The 16,626-nt window shown below is 51.4% G+C and overlaps 5 protein-coding genes across 5 annotated transcripts; 2 read left to right on the forward strand and 3 right to left on the reverse strand.

The window, feature by feature from the left end:
* Window positions 1-2,053: 2,053 nt before the first annotated feature.
* Window positions 2,054-2,761, reverse strand: NECHADRAFT_43155 (uncharacterized protein; the record flags this gene model as incomplete). The annotated part of the gene is made up of 1 exon (XM_003045364.1): window positions 2,054-2,761. A coding segment is annotated over one exon (708 nt), but the record flags the coding sequence as incomplete, so codon positions are not given.
* A 555-nt stretch (window positions 2,762-3,316) lies between these two features.
* NECHADRAFT_43965 (uncharacterized protein) lies at window positions 3,317-5,426 on the reverse strand (the record flags this gene model as incomplete). The annotated part of the gene is made up of 8 exons (XM_003045365.1): window positions 3,317-3,532; window positions 3,587-3,675; window positions 3,746-4,022; window positions 4,077-4,394; window positions 4,454-4,550; window positions 4,597-4,771; window positions 4,831-5,022; window positions 5,087-5,426. The coding sequence occupies 8 exons, from the start codon at window positions 5,424-5,426 to the stop codon at window positions 3,317-3,319; spliced, it is 1,704 nt and encodes a 567-aa protein (XP_003045411.1).
* A 1,126-nt stretch (window positions 5,427-6,552) lies between these two features.
* NECHADRAFT_94728 (uncharacterized protein) lies at window positions 6,553-8,561 on the reverse strand (the record flags this gene model as incomplete). Its single annotated transcript, XM_003045366.1, has 2 exons — window positions 6,553-8,379; window positions 8,502-8,561. 2 exons carry the CDS (start codon window positions 8,559-8,561, stop codon window positions 6,553-6,555), a joined length of 1,887 nt encoding a protein of 628 aa, XP_003045412.1.
* Window positions 8,562-10,288: 1,727 nt separating this feature from the next.
* NECHADRAFT_42966 (uncharacterized protein) lies at window positions 10,289-12,331 on the forward strand (the record flags this gene model as incomplete). Its single annotated transcript, XM_003044962.1, has 1 exon — window positions 10,289-12,331. A coding segment is annotated over one exon (2,043 nt), but the record flags the coding sequence as incomplete, so codon positions are not given.
* Window positions 12,332-14,284: 1,953 nt separating this feature from the next.
* On the forward strand, window positions 14,285-16,415 carry NECHADRAFT_42814 (uncharacterized protein; the record flags this gene model as incomplete). Its single annotated transcript, XM_003044963.1, has 6 exons — window positions 14,285-14,561; window positions 14,615-14,817; window positions 14,898-15,017; window positions 15,076-15,147; window positions 15,189-15,310; window positions 15,413-16,415. Coding segments are annotated over 6 exons (1,797 nt in total), but the record flags the coding sequence as incomplete, so codon positions are not given.
* Between the last annotated feature and the right edge of the window lie 211 nt (window positions 16,416-16,626).

The following is a 16,626-nucleotide window of genomic DNA, read 5'->3' on the forward strand; positions in this document are numbered from 1 at the left end:
AAAGCTGCCTCCGTGACTTCTAAATTGCGCACCCGAGTCACAAGACTTAAAACTTTCCATTCCGGAAGGCCGGATCCAAGCTGGATGGCTTCGGACTCATTTCAACAGAGCAAGCCGGATCGGATCGGCTTTTACCCCCCGGCTTCCGATCCGGTACACGGTCACTTCGGAATCATTAGCGTCACTCCAGCATCATGCAACGCCCAACACACTGGAATATCCAATTAAAATAGTATTTGTTCAGAACGTACCTGCGGTTTCTGAAATATTCTATTTTCTCACTTTTGTATCAATTTTTGTCATTGTTGAATGCTCACTCAGATCAATCGAGAATCTCCTTTATTTATGTTTCCCCAATTGACGGTTCATATGATAAGGAATACAATATCCAGAAACGTTATTTACTCAAACAAAACGAGTTGCAACTAACTCCCATCCTTCGAAATCTAGAATAATACGCAAAAAGAACATGTGTCTCAAGCTCTTGGTCGCCGCTGATACTCAGGCCAGAAGCAAGACGCTCAGCAGCGACGTCCACCCATGCGTCGCCCTCCTCCCATCATTCCTCCACCCATGCGAGGGCCGCCCATCCGTGGACCGCCCATACCCATACGTGGACCTCCCATGCCCATATGGCCTCCGTGATGATGGTGGTGAACCACGGTGACGGGACGAGGGCCCACCATAACGGCGCGGGGCTGTCTTCGTGGAACGGGGAGGCACATTGTGAAGATTGAAGTGGTTTTCGGTGTTTGTTTTGTGGGGTTGATTTGTGTAGTTGATTGAGAGTTGCTTGTCGGGAGTGGGTAGAAGTGAATCTTTATGGTTGTTCTGTCAGAAGATCCTTTTGAGGGGTCTAATTGTAATGAATTGTTTAAAGATGTATTTCAGGGTTGATTGGTGGTTGTGATAATTATGAAAGAGTGAAGAGGGGGGATTGCAGATCATATATAGTTTCGAGATATTGTCCTTTGTCCATAACAAGCAGGACGAATGACGCCAAGGGAGAATGAACCAGCTTTTGAAAGCGTTCGATAATGACGCCACACAATCGCGCAACGCCGATGCCGCATCCTCCAGGCTCAGCTTGGCTGGATAGAAATAGAGTTGTGGCTAACATTAGATAGAAACTTTGTCTCGACACGAGGCTCAGCTCATCGCGCATTCCTGTGGGTAACAGAAAAACAGGAGACGGACGCTACCAAATCACCACTATTTTGTTGACATTAGTCACTGATTCAACCACTTTTCCACAAAGAATATCATTCAAATCTTAGATATTTATTCAGAGAAGATCTCATAGTATTATCCAGTCAACCTTCAAGTGAATTGAGGCATTATTAAAGGTGCTATGGCTATACTGAACCTGATGGGCCAGTTTCGTGTTTTTTGTTACCCCTAGGCATTGCAACGTCACCGAGCCGGTAGCTCCAATCACAAGGTTGCCAAGCACACCCAAGGCGGCTCAGCTCTGGCTTGGCACACCACCATGACGACGATCCCAAACTCAGACGGACGTTCCGTTTTTTATCCTCGGTGCCTCGGCTAAATCACCTCACTCAATATCCACTTTTGCCTCTCCTGATGAATTGAGATAGTAATACCAGTGCTAAGAAAGGTCCTCCTAGAGTTGTGGCTGTGTTATTTCTGTTGGGTTGCTCGAAAGCCCAGTCCCATCGCTTCTTCGAGCCCTTGAGTTCTTATGTCTTTTGTCTCAGTTATTACTTCGAGGGCCGGGCTTCAACTACAACACAGAACACATTCACCACTCACCAAAAGAGATGGGCAACAGTTTCAAAGGGCAGCACGCGGAATACATGTATTACTTTCTAACAACTGATTTATACAAGACCTATGCAGTAGTAACGGCTGCGTAGTATGCCATGTTATAGTGTGTTTCTGCCCTAACAAAACCTCTCGATACAGGTGGTTAAAGCTTGCAGGGACTGGAAGAGTTTTCAAACTTGATAACCACCTTGCCATTAAACTGAAATGAAGACTGTTAGCCAAGGTTACTTCAATTTTGGTTGCAAAATATACACGAGCTAGAGTCTTAACTCACCTCTCCAAACCGTGAAGCCAGCCCAGGCAGGTCTTCTAGGCGTTGAATATTCACAACGGGTTTGACTTGACCTCTCTGAACAAACCCAATGGCTTCAAGGGTGTCTTCCTTTGTTCCAACAGCAGATCCCACAATTTTAATGCCCATGTCGATAAGAAGCAGAGGATGGAAAGAAACCAGTTGGTCAGGGGGCGGGATTCCAACACTAACCAAGGTGCCAAAGGCCGCAACAATGCCCAGCGCTGCATTGTATGCGCCGCCTGAAGCTGCACAGACGAGCAGCAGGTCTGCTCCCGTCTGTCCCATGGCAACTTCAACGTCCCGCCGTAAATCCTGGCTCTGAGCCGCATCGACAAAGCAATCTGCCCCAGATGAGAGGCACATGTCCCGCTTTGCATCACCTACATCGATTCCCAGGACGCGGTAGCCCATAGCCTTGGCATACTGAACCGCCAGCGCGCCCACGCCGCCGCCAGCCCCTGAAACAGCGACCCACTTTCCACCGACAACGCCGGCATTCTTGATCGCCGCGTAAGCAGTGACGCCGCCGCAAAGGATCGGGGCGATCAACTCGTCGGGCACGGTGATGTGGGCGGGGATGCGCAACAAGTAGCGGCTCGGCACAACGGCGTACTCGGCAAAGGTGCCGTCCCTCTTGCGGCCCGAGTTGAGCTGCTCCTTGCACCGCGTCTCGCCGCCCGCGTGGGGCCCAGCTCGCCGGTCGCCAGACCCATATCTGTTCCGCAGACGCCGCTAACGGAGAGGCGGACGAGCACATCCGTCGGATCCGGCTCCGGCCGTTGCACATGGGTGATCTTGAACTCGAAGCTGCCCTTGGAGCGCTATTCTTTCTCGAGTCAAATTGGAGTGGACATGGTCCCAGGAGGGGGGAAACTTGCCACAACCACTGCAGCTCGCATCGATGTTGGGAGAGAAGACATCTCCTTCATGACAGATGGTTTCACTTTTGAAGATGAAATCTAAGATGGGAACCTAAATTCGCGCAGGAAAAGACAGACCCGAGCTAATTTCAGGAGAGGGAAGAAAACCCTGGGATAGCCCAGATACTTAAGGTTAGGTAGGTGTACTTGTCAACGAGTCTACAGCACAATGTACCTGTGTGGACGACCCCACGATATCTGATTTCCCCACATCACTGAGTAGGCCCCACAACCCACACCTCATCTCGCCCAACGGCACTCATGATCCCGAGTCGGTGGTCCGGATCTAGATCTCTACCGCGGGAGCCCAAATCTATAACCTGCCAGGCTCGATGCTTCTCTTCAGCTCAAATCCTCTACCTCGCAGGCGGGCTGGCCAGATGCCGCTCTTCCCTGGAGCCAAGATGCCATTGGGGTCCAGCGTGTCCTTGAGCTGCTGGTTGAATTTGAGTGCGGCATTGCCGTTCCAGTTGTACACGCTAGCAATTTGATCCATGTAGCAAAGATGAGTTCGATATTCGCCGTAGCCCTGCGGGTCTGTGTCAGTTGGTACTCAGTCCGGCCACATCTCAAAGAAGCTCACTTCGGCTGCAGCGTCGTCGATCAGGAGCTCAATGCATCGGTGAGCCTTCTTGCGCTGCTTAGGATCGGTTTTGTCAAATGTCAGGCAGACTTTTTTGTTTTTGTCGCGTCAGCTCCGATCCAACTTCAAGGGTAGAGATGGTGATCCTGTCATGCATACCAATGTGGTGTAGCTCTCGCCACCCAACGACGAATGTTCCAATATAGTCAAATCCAAACTCCTTGAACCGACGCTTGACCATCTCGCACTGCTTGTTTGCGTCAAAGCCCGTCGCGGGCGAGATGGGAGAGAAGCCAAGCAGAGACCCCCTCTCGCAAGACCAGTTGAGCCAGCCCAGCTCGTAAGTGTTGGGCAAACCCTTGAGGGTTTCCTCCCGCATGTGGAGTACAGTCCGTTTTCCGCCCTCCGCCCTAGGCTTGGGAAACTCATATCTGGCCTAAAGCAAGGTTCAGAGGGTGAATTTGTGAAGCAGAATGTCAAGAACACGTACCCCGGGAATTTGCATAAAAGACGCCTTCAATGCTTCCCACTGTACATCTCGCATGGGCTTCGGTCCATACATGGCGCCGTAGATGTTCCACCGACCGACGTTGATCTTCTTGGCGATTTCATCGATCTCGGAGCTGGAAAGCACACCCTTGTTGCTGGTGTAGTCACTCTTCGGACCATACACGGCAGCGTCGATGAGGGTATTTCTGATAGTAGGAGCATTCTGGATGACACCAGAGATGCGAAGAACACGAACACGCTCTACAATCTCAGGCAGGTCTGTCTCTTTGGGGAATGAGAAGAGGTATGCTTGGTAACCCTGGGCGATGCCGTCAGCACGTGCTGTGTTTGAGAAATCGGGTACAAGTGACAACTTACACCAGGATCAGGCATGAGCCAGACACCCATCTTGGTAACAATTCCAAAGTTGGACTGAGTGAAGATGCCGTCCGGGTAGGGACCGTAACCTGTGATTCTCCCATGTGAGTGTCACGAATGTGGGGAAGAGATGAGAAAAAGACTGACCATATTGGAACGTTTGCCAGGTGTTGTTGCCAGGCAGAGCGCCCATGCCTGTACGCATCACCTCACCAGAGGGCAGGACAACCTCCATGCCACAGTGAAAGGAGAAGTGCTCCCCGTAAGGCGTGTATCCGGCGCCGCGCTCGAGGGCGTTACCAACAACAGAGCCCCCACCTGCGCGCTCGGTCAGCACATTGTGGGGAAGCCGAGGGGGGTTCTCTCAACTGGCTCACCGAGATCGGGATTGTCAATCCACAGATTTTGAAACCCATTCTTCTGGAGGTGTTCATACAAGGCAAAATACGTGACACCGGGCTCAAGGAGACAGGTGCAATCTCGGCTGCTAACGTCAAGGACCTTGTTCATGCGGGATCCAAGATCAAGCACGATGCTCCCGCGAAGACGAGGTGCTGCCCCGCCGTATCCTTGTTACAGAGATGTCAGCATTCATTATTTGAGGCTATTAATGGGAGCTGATGACTAAATTACCAAGGTTGCGGCCTATCGACACTGGCCAAAGTGGCGTGAGGTACTTATTGGCGAGCTTGACAACTGCACTCACTTCCTCGGTGCTTCCAGGGCACGCAACGGCTCCGGCGAGAAAATGCTCCTTCTCCAAGACGTAGAACAAGTCGTGTTCCTTGGGAAGGTTGTAGTAGTGACCATCCTCGTCCGCTTTCATGGACTGGCGTGTGTGAACGGTCACATTGTCGTTCCCGACAACTTTGGCCATCTCCAACAGCATCTCACGGAAAGCACTGGCTGACACATCAGGTGGTAGGACCAGGACGCTGTCCTCAAGGGAGCCAAGGTCGTTAACGGAGGCCATCGAAACTGGTTGGTAGGTTTTTTTATATAGATAGTTGACGCCCGGTTCTTGATGAGATAACTGGGCCAGGAGACTGAAACTGGTGTGATAGAAAACGATGCGTAGACAAGACCGGAATAACTCAGTGTGTATTGGAGAGAGATGGCAAGAAAAGAGACGGGTCCTGATGGTCTTTGAGTTTCCCATTTGCCTCCTGGCAGAACCTTCAGGCCCCATATCCGGGCCCGAGCACGAAGCCGAATGCTCTCGGTAGTCCGGTGGTGAATGTGGGCCCGTGGGACCTTCCAGACGGCCCCACAAAGCCACCCGGTTCTTGGACTCCCACCGAAGAAAAAGGGGCTAGCCTAAAATGGAACTTCCCCACGATTTGACGCTGTCAGCTTCAAGATGGTCAGGCCAGGGGGCTGAGGTCAAATATCAGGGGTGATGAGGCTCCCGAGTCGGGCCTTGGTGTTCGTCACCTTGGCTTTAACTGCGCAGTCTGAAACTTCTGCCTCGAACCACTTAAGGACTTCTCTTCGTTCCAAACCTTTGACCCTGCACCCGTCAGAGCCAATATGATTCTCTGCCCACACGTTTTCGGGAAGAGTTTCCTACGTGGTTTTCTGGCTCAGTCATCCCATCAAGAACCGAGCTTCGACTATATCAAAAATCAATGCCAATGCATCATAACATCATTTCCCAACACCAACACAGTGGTGTCTCAGGTGGACGACCATAGTTGACACACAGCGTGCCCCATTAACCTACCCTGGAGACCATAGGACCGAGGCTAACCCTGACCCTATATTACCGAGCTTTTATAGCGCGTGTAGCCCCTGAGACCAGCCACGCGACGCGTCGGTGGGCCCTGGGGCCAGATTTATCTTGTACTCTACTCTAGCCGAGCGCGTCTTTTTACGCCTACTTAGGCGGTTGGCAGGACTACCCTGCAAGACGAAAAATATAACACGCACACACACACCCTGACCCTATACCGACCACTGATTTATAAGAGGTGAGCAAGGAGGTAATCTAGTATTATTCTACTAGGAAAGAATATCTTAAATTAGACTAGCCCCCTGAACACGTCTAGGCTTGGCTACATTTTTCGAGAATGCCAACATACTCAAGAACGCAGCCCTATCTACTGCCACCATTCCACAGCAGTTTCCCTCAGGGTGTTGGATCCGCAGTGAATCTCACCACCACGCATATGGTGGCTATAATAATCATCGACAAACGTGACGTTCATCCCAGCACGGGCGTACGCTTCTGTAACCGCTCGAGCGATGACATCGACACCGTTGATAATCGGGCCAAATGGGTTAGGACTCAAGTAGTGATTTCCAATAACAATGCCGTTGATGGGTGCCGGAATGAAGGCACCCAGTTGATATTCATCTTTGTGGACTGGGGGCCAGTAGTAGTCCAATCCATCAGGTCGGATCCAAGGTCCATACCCAGATTGGTCACGGTAGAGCGCAGGGACGTGGATGACATCCTCCCTGTCAAGAGGAATCTCGGACAAGAGAATATCGAGGTTGTAGTCGATCCATTTCTGGGCGTATCTGTTCACCTCGATAAACGTCTTGTTATCCAAGAGATTGGAAACGGACAAGTTCAAGAAAGGCGGCTCCTCGGCATCGAAACGTTCCATCTGGGGCTGGGCATCGAAGCTGATGGCTGACGCGTTGCCGTGGCCGGCAGCTTGAGCATCGCTTAAGATCTTGATGCCCACATCTGGACTGGCGATTCCAATAGTGAAGCCCAAGTCGTTGTCAAAAGGCAAGAATTGGACAAATTCATCGACGTGCCCGACTACCAACCAACCAGTCTCTAGGAAAAGGGCCGATTGCACTCCATTACCAAAAATGAGGTTCCGGACTGCTTGGGCTGGGAACTCTTCAAAGTGCTTGCCTTGAATGACTCGACCAGCTTTGTAGAGAGTGCCATCCTTGCTCCGGTGAGGAGGAATAGTCTCAAGGTTGCCGTAGCTGTTGATAGTATGGTAGCCAAACCCTGAAGATGAAAAGCCGATTCCTGGACCATCTGCCGGTTGAAACCCGCCGATGCCGGGGCCTCGAAGCTGTTCAAAGACTTGACGACCACCAGTTCGAGTGGACTGCGCTGATCGAAGCATGATTCGGATAGCAATGGGGCCATTAGGGCCTGGCATGCTGGCATAAGCTGGCTCAACAATATCCTGGGCCCAGATATCAGAGGACTGATTGAACAACCACAGAGGGTTCTCAATACCGGCGACAGAGCGAGCATCATCCAGTTGTTGAACAAAGTACTGCTGAATGGGCTCAGAGTCGTTTGCGAATGTGCTGACGAGTGTCTCGACACGCTGGAGCGGGTGATGGGTAAGGACTGGGGCCACCTTGAGAGCGACTGAGTCGCGAACATAGTCTTTGGAACCAGGCGTGTTGTATACGTCAAAGTGGACGGTAACATGGCCATCCCAGACTTCAGCCTCGGTAACAAATTCGCGGCCGTCGATTCCGAGAACCAGGCCATCTCGCAGCTGGGTTGCGTTGAAGTTGAGCTGCTTGTTCACCAGCCTCCAAGAAGTTGTCGAGTTTGGTTGCTGCGCATCTTCCAAATAAAAGATACGGACCCTTTCATATGCTTCGCGAGGAGTAGCGTAGACATGCGCGAAAGCATCATCCGATATGTTGGCAAGAGGGACAGTCCTGAGAGGAGCAAGATACTCTGGAGCAAGCAGAAGATGGCCTGATGCGTCATTGCACCAGGACAGCTCCTCGTTGCTCAAGGGTATTCCGTTGCGATCGGTGTTCAAACAACGCAACTCTTTGTCACCAACATTGGGGAGAAAGATGGCGCCTCTCGCATCGCTCCAAACAGCCTTGTTGACTGCATCTGAGTCGCCTGCCAGATCAACCACGCCATCACGGTTCGTGTCCGCTCGGATGTCCGGGTTGATCAGAGCGCAGTGTGTAACGAGAGGCTGTAGACTGAGAATCAGCCCAGTCAGAGAAGGGTGTCTCATGGCGGTATTGACGATAATTGACTAGGATATTGGGGGTTCGGTTGCAAAGATCGACTGAGGCTGGCGTTCTTCTAACCAACAGTGTCTTCTTTCATTCTGACTTTATAGACCGCGGCCACAGAGCCCTCATGGCTTTGCATTTGAGGGTTTGCTGTGATAAGCTTACACCCAAAGCCACAGGGTTTCGATTATCTGTTGAAAGCTCCTCGGGAAGAGATAGGTTCCATCTTACGCTATCGATTTTCCTCCAAAATTATGACAAACAGATTTATGAAACACATAATAGTAAATCCTGCCTAGCGGCGAAGATTAGAATGGCCAGCTCTATCGGACCCCCTGGGTGCCTTGTTGGTGGGGGCTGACATTATAGGCGAGGTTCAGAGGTTCTCCGCCCTGAACGAGAACAATCGACCGAGCCAGATCTTGCCGGCGATTCCAGCGAAGGCCTCGGAAAAGATGACATTAGCCCAAGGTATTGGGTGAAGAGACCCCTAACAACGCTACGGTTAGTTAGTTTTGTGCTTATCATTGAGAACGTTGAGCTCCGAATTGAGTTCTTGCTACGCATCCTGTGAAAAGACCCCTTGTTTGTACTGGACCTTGATTCTCTCATTTGAAGCTCGTGGGATAAGATAAGCAGGGGGCATGATCAACTATTGTCAAGGCTACGGTATGCAGCTCATGTCAAGGAACGATTGATGGATGATTAGGTCCAAAGGTCCCCCCCGGCCGAGCCCTCATGAGGGGAGTGTGTACTAGCTAGAGGGTCTACGGAGCCCGATTTCACATACTAATCCCTGATAATTGCATCAAGCGGACAGGGGGCTCACTCCCTCGTGCTGATAGCTCCGTCTTCCTCCTTCTTCCTCGTTGTACCCCAAGTTCCGTGACTTGGGCCCTTGACAACTATTCTATTGCTGACCGTATCTCCGCAAAGATAGGTACCTATCTCCGCAAAGAACAAGCTAACTGACATGTTCATGCTTTAAAAGCACAGGGGTATTGGCACTGCCTTCTGTTTGGTCAACCAAGTCTTGGCATCGTCATACCCCAACCGAGTGTCGGCTGGACATTCCTTCCCTGTCAATTGGTGGAACATGGTTGATAAGTGTCTTGCATGTCACAGGTGTATGGCCCGAAGGATTATTAAATGCCCCCCGTTGTGGGCGCATTCGCTTCATCGATTTCGGGGCATCATGTCTTATCGCCTGGATATGTAGAGTAAAACTCAATTACCCCAGTTTGATCTGCAGAGAACTGCAGGGGAGCCACCATCTCGCTTCCGAATCTTTGGCTGTCAGGAAATATCCTTTGGGGCCGGCTGCTTTCCTGTATCTCCCAGATAACAGGCGGATAAACACCCTTCTTGCTTTTACAGGTAGATTTTGAGAAGTTCCTGTTACGTATCACGATGTTACCTCGAATGAGATGCGAGAGCCAAGGCTTCACTACCGCCAACACGTTTCTCTTACGTATCGTATCTGTCCAGTTGTGGGGGACCTATCTCAAGCTTCTCAAGATGTGGCTCAGTATTCCGGACTGAATGAGGCAGTTGGTATCATGGTGATGAGGCGAGAGCAAGCTTATTACTCAATGCGTTTACTGGGTTGTTGGATCGCAAGTTATATCTCGACCATCCACCCTCGAGGCAATTTCTTCAATCGGCGGATCTTCTCATTGGGCATTCAAAGTATCTCGCTATTCTTTGTGTCCGTGCTGACACTTTGACAATATGACGATAATTTGCACAATTCAATCAATCTTTACCTTGTGTCTTGTCAATTTACTCCTGTTGACTCCTCAAGGTGTACAGGTAGGTGTATCTGATCAGCTGGTTTCTGCTTTTTGATATTGACGATTCTGTGGGCAGAGTCTCAGCACTGTTGAAGCTTCCATCTCCGAGTTACAGGAGGCATTGACCTCGGGTCGCATCAATGCAGTTCAGCTCCTGGCGAAGCATTTGAATAGAGTTGCTCACTACGACCGGAGAGGTGTGCATCTCAACGCCATTCCCGTACTCAGTATCAATGCTTTTGAAGAAGCACAGGCCTCTGATGATTGGAGAGCTGACAACAATGGTTCTATCCGGTCTCTCATAGAAGGCTTGCCCTTTACCGTCAAGGACAGCTACATGGTGAAGGGATTGCCTGTCGCCGCTGGTTCACCTGCATTCCAGAACCTCACGGCACACGATGATGCCTTTGCAGTCGAGGTGCTTCGCGCTGCTGGAGGTATCGTCTTGGGCAAAACCAATATGCCTCCCATGGCTAACGGAGGCATGCAGCGAGGGTTGTACGGAAGAGCAGAAAGTCCTTACAACCCAGAGTATCTTGCGGCTGCTATGGGTTCTGGCTCTTCCAATGGCTGCGGCGTCTCCACTGCTTCCAGCATGGCTGTGTTCGGCATGGCCGAAGAAACCGTCTCATCAGGGCGATCCCCTGCATCCAACAACGGACTTGTGGCCTATACTCCCTCAAGAGGCATGCTCTCAATTCGGGGTAATTGGCCTCTATCTCCATCGGCAGATGTGGTGGTGCCTCATACCAGAACGTTACATGACCTTCTCGCCGTGCTTGACGTTTTGTTTGTCCCAGATAATGAGACAACTGGAGACCTGTGGAGGTCACAACCCTTTGTTCAACTTCCAAACGTCCAAGATATTCGACCCAAATCCTTCCTGTCACTCGCAAACGACTCCTCCATTAGAGGGAAGCGTATTGGCATTCCAAGCATGTTTCTCGGAAAGAGAGATGCCGTGTCTCAACCGGTGTACATTCATCCATCAGTCATTGATCTCTGGGAAGAGGCCCGAAAGACACTGGAGTATCTTGGCGCGACAATCGAAGAAGTCGATTTCCCGCTAGTCAGTAACTTTGAGGTTGCCCCGACTCGAAATGAGGTCAACAGCGATTATCCTCTTCCGGCCTATTACAATGGCAGTTCCGGCCCCGCGAATTTTGGTGCTCTGTCCTGGGATGACTTTCTGCACTACGTCAATGATTCTTCAAGCGTTGTCCAACTTGGCGATGTTGATCCAGCCCTCATCTTCCCTCAGATCCCCGGAACACTCCCTGACCGATACGGAAACACATTCAACAACCGAACGAGTGGTAATGCCGCTGCGGTCGAAGATGCAAAGAACAGGAGAGGCCCAATTGTAGAAGTCCCTGGCTTCAGCGAGTGGCTTCATTCTCTTGAGGATCGCAGAAAGAGGGATCTCGATGACTGGATGGACAAGAAAGGTCTTGACTTTCTTGTCTGGCCTGCCGCGGGTGATGTCGGACGCGCAGCCGCCGAAGTGGACGAGCAAGCTGCAGCCTTGACCTGGCGCAACGGTGTTGCTAGGTCCTTGGGCAATTTTGCTATTCGCCAGCTTGGAGTGCCTACCGTCACGGTCACCATGGGTACGATGAAGGACACACAGATGCCGGTTGGTCTGACCTTTGCGTCCAAGGCTTACGATGACGTGTCTCTTTTGAGTTATGGGTATGCCTTTGAACAAGCCCATGTCTCGCCTCGTTTTGCACCCCGGCGTACACCTCCCTTGGAGACGGATCAGATTCAGTACGAAGAGAGGCAAGAGCCTACCCAGGGTAAGGCAGCCCCCGATCTTTCTGCTCATGGCCAACGCGTTGGAGTAAACGCTGTATACATCAACGGTCGTGTTGCATCGCACGACGGACACGAAGAAGAATCTTTGGACTTGGAGGTATACGTTGATGGTGTCCTTGCTTCAGCTCTCGTCGTTGGAGCAAACCAAACCTGGTCCGTCACGGCAAACATCACTGAGGAGTTTTCGGGAGTCTCACGGTTTGGGGAGATAAACCACCCCGATGCTAGCCTGGCAATGGTGGTAGTTATAGCAACCGCCTCCAGTGGCCGCTCAGCAGGAAGACTATTGTTTGTCTAAGTATAGTAGCATGGCTGATATCGCGTGCAAGTTGCGCTTGTGGAGGAAGGAAAGGGCACCCAGACCGCCTGGGATTATCACCAACCTGGGCTGGTTGTTTCTGGTGGACTCAAGAATGGTCGAAGGATCTGGCAAATTCTGGACGAAATGTGCCTAGATGAAGTGAAAGTGTATCATTCTCGAGGCAAGTCTAATTATATGGACTCTTCTGCCCACAAAGACAAAGCACAATCATAGACGCACCTGGGCAACTGCCGTGTTATCGCCGACCAAACCAACTTGGAAGTAGTTACCTGATAAGCAATAGCAATATATATTAAAGAGATGAATAATAGCAGGCGCGAGGAATTATAAACTATTAAGACCTCTGTTCCAGATGCATCTACCCCTAGAAATTATCTAGATCATGGGAAAACTCATTCGAGACGCGAAGCGAATTACAAATCACGTGAGTGGAGTCATTGGAGGCGCTGATTGGGGGCATTAGCAGCCAATCAACTGACCTGGATTTCGGCGGTCTGTGCTAGACCATAACAAGCTAGACACTACGGAATCTTGCCCGGAGAGCCTCTCCGCTCTACCCCGCACTTCCCCAGAGAAAGCAGGAAAGGGATAGCGCGGGTAAAGTACTTAAGCTACCTTAGTCAGTGGCCGTGTTTATGAATATTAGTGCTGGGCCTTCCCCTCTTTACTTCTTCCTTTTCCTCTTACTTCTTATTCTATATGTACAATAAAATAAAAATAAAACTAGGACTCTTATATTCTATAGTCATCATCTTAAGGCCGCTCGCTGCCACTTATCCTTCCTCTCTTATTTCCCCCCTATTTCCCCCGTTCGCTCTTCTACATCCCCTCTCGCGTAAGCGAGCCGATTCACCCAGGCCTTCTCAAAAGATAGACGGACTGCCGCTATATCCATGCCACCCAGAACTTACTCATACTATGACAGAAGCTTTTCAAAGATTAAGCATCTCAAGCGTCATGAGCGCTCGCGTAAGTAGCATTTATCTTGCTCAACCCACCCAGTCCGTGGCCGCCTTTGCAGCAAGTCGCTGACGAGTCTGCCAGACACGGGTAAGAAGCCCTTTAAATGCCGAAAATGCCACAAGAGATTCTCACGAGGGTATATTATGATAACCTGGCCTTGCCTATGGGCGTCGACGCTAACTGCTATATGCGACGTATAGAGACGTTCTGAGTCGGCATCTAAAAGGACACGGCGACAACGACAAAGGCAACCAAAACGCCTCTAAATCAACCCGGATGCGGTTGCAAGAGAGGCAGCACGACCATGAGTCTCCAGCTAGCAACACCGTCGTCATGTGGCCCTTGGGCTCCGCGTCTTCGCCCTCACGCTCGTCCCGTCACAGCTCTCAGCCGCCCAGGGCGGATGAGACACCCGCTGGCACCAACAGTGCCCCGAACAATGCCTTTATCTCTAGCACTAACGCTTTAGATCCCAGAATTATCATCTCGAATGCCCAGGAAATCCCTATTGCTCCGAATCCCGAACCTTCCGCCCAGGCTGACCCCGACTTCTCTTTTTCATACGCCATGCCGCCCATCTCAGAAGATTCCATCGCCGATCATGAGTTCTCCAGTTCCATAGCTCACAGCCAAGCCGAACCCGATATGCGTATGAGCAACAGTATGGATTCCGCGGCCCACATGAGCTTCCCCAACGAGACGCAACCCGCAACCACTTTTCAACGCGACAGTCTACACGGCTACGACACTAGTGCTATATCGGACCAGGACCTAGGCCATCTCCTGGGGTAGTATGCCGACAGAACATGGCCGCCCGCTGAACCGGACTGGCTCCCCGGCTTAGACACAGATTTGACGATGCCAAATCTCAACTAGCGTAGCTGGGGAAACAACCCCTTACTTAGCTTCGATGTCACTGCCCTTTCGGATCATCCTACGAAGAGGAGGAGGAAGACTGCGAGCTTCACATCTAAGATCCCTGACGAGCGATTTGCTGAGATGGCCCAGCTATGGCCCAAGAGGGGCGACCAGCCCTGGCGGCTTATGCAGACGCTATGGTCAGATTCTGTCTCCCACAAAGGCAGCAATCTCTTCTCTGATCCCGAGTATTCCAACGACTCTTATATTGCCGCTGGTCCCAAGTCGGCTAAAGGTAGGCTCGACGAACAACGACGGATAAGCATGAGTCAAGAGTACGGGGTGGAGTGCCCTTCAGTGGTAATACCCGCGCAGAAAAGCTTGGGTGATTTATTGAGGTGTGCTGATTTTTCTCACAACAGGCACGATTATCTCAAGAGATGCGTTTTCCCACGCTTGACATACTGGAAATATGCATCGAAATCTACTTCCACAGATTCCACCCGCTCATGCCGTTTGTCCATAAACCGACTTTCTCCCCTAAACACAGTCCGAACATGATTGTGTTTCCTATATGCCTAATTGGCCTTTTTCACTTGGACCCGGCAAAGACTCGTGGCTTCGTTGCTAGACACTTATCAGTGAGTTCATGACCAATATTGTTCTTTCCATATCGTCCACTCTACACCCGAGACTACAGCACGTTAACATTCCGCCTCAGAAAGTGATGGAAAATTGTACTACTCTTCTCTCCAAGCCGTGGTCGAGATCCGATTCTAGGTCATTGCTTGTCGTCCTGGCATCATCTACGTTAGCGCTGTCATGTGCAGCTGCCATGGAGGTCTGTACACGATCATCGTGGCCGACTTGGGGCGCAAAGTGCTCTAACATAAGAGTAGGAACGTGTCCATTCTGAGCAGACCCACGCACTTTACTCCAAAGTTCTCTCGGTACGTTGGCTTTGCTCGTCTGTATAGTGCGCCGGTGTCTAACCATGGACGACTTGAAACAGGTTGCACAGCAGAATGGTCTCTTTGAGGCTGGCAGAGGGCAGCCGATTGCTTCGATGCTCCCTCAAGGAAGGTCAGACGACCAAGCCTGGAAGGCTTGGGCAAGAGCTGAGTCAACAAAGAGGTAAGCCCACTTGCCGGGCTGACACGGAGACTGTCTGTCATGTACTCTGACGTGATGGAGTTGTTCAATCAGAGCAGTGCTGATGTGATGGTATTTTCTCAGATTGATCGCCTGCCTCGTCATGGTGGACTCGTTTTTCTCTTCAGGCATGAGAGCCCACCCCATAATCCGCCTAGACACGATGCGCTTCTATACCCCGTGCTCAACATCACTCTTCGAAGCCCCTGACGCGACTCGGTGGGCGCAGCTGGACTCTGCCGGCCAGTGCATGAAGCCCAGCATGCTGAACCTTCGACCCAACCAGACCTTCCTACCAGCAGACGTCCCATTGAGCTCGATCGGCCTGTACTCTCTCTTATCGGCCGTGTGGCTGCGGCTTACTGACGTGAAATGCCGACTTTCCCCACAGGACCCAACACCGATCCTCATTCCAGGAGAGCTATACCAGAAAGATGAAGCCGGGGTGTTGCTGGTGCCACTATTGAGAGACATCTACACGGCATACAAGGCCGATCTGGTGCGGAGCAATCCAAACAATGTCTTGTTTTGGCATGCCATGTGTATCAGCCTTACGACCAACATGGACATTTTGGAGATTGCTGCTGGGCGTGATGGTATCAATGCTGGGAAAGAGGCACTCGAGAGGATCGCAGGCTGGGCGCAGAGCCCCTCAGCAAGGCGGGCGTGTCTGCACGCAGCCCACATCTACGCAGCCATGTCAAGGAGAAAGGTCAGCGACGGGACCACGTTCCTGTCAGAGGATGCAATCTTCAACGCCGCGCTTGTGCTTGGCCTCTACCTCCTGGTCGGTCCGGACTCGCTGCAGGAGGACGGTGAAACAGAGCCGTTTGAGCTGTTGGATGACATCGACTGGAACGGGCTTGCTGAGGAGGGTTTTGCCGGCTACGTGCCCTCGTCTTCTAACCGAACCAAGAGCTCGCCCGCCGTCCGATTCGTGTCTATGGGCGGACCTGTTTCTTTCAGCAGCATGGTACTTTCGGGGGGGCTCAACTCAGCCAGGAGAGTGCTGGTCGGCTTCGTGAGTCTCCTAGAGGAGGTGGGAAAGTGGAAGGCGGAAAGCTGTGCCACATACTTCGCCTCATGAGCGACAGCGTGACTGATCTCTGAGTTTAAAGGGCTCCTGATACTAGCTGCTCGTTTATTGCACACGCATAGAATCATAGTAGGCTCGAAAGTCGGAGGCTGAGTTATGGTGGAGGTAGGGCAGACGGAACGAGTTAGGCGCTGCATCCTGGCGAGGCCGAAACCATAGCAAGTCTGCGAAGGGCGCATTAGAGTCTCTCGACTTAGCCATC

Source organism: Fusarium vanettenii (assembly GCF_000151355.1).
Source record: "Fusarium vanettenii 77-13-4 chromosome 6 genomic scaffold NECHAsca_20_chr6_4_0, whole genome shotgun sequence".
Lineage (NCBI taxonomy): Eukaryota > Fungi > Ascomycota > Sordariomycetes > Hypocreales > Nectriaceae > Fusarium > Fusarium vanettenii.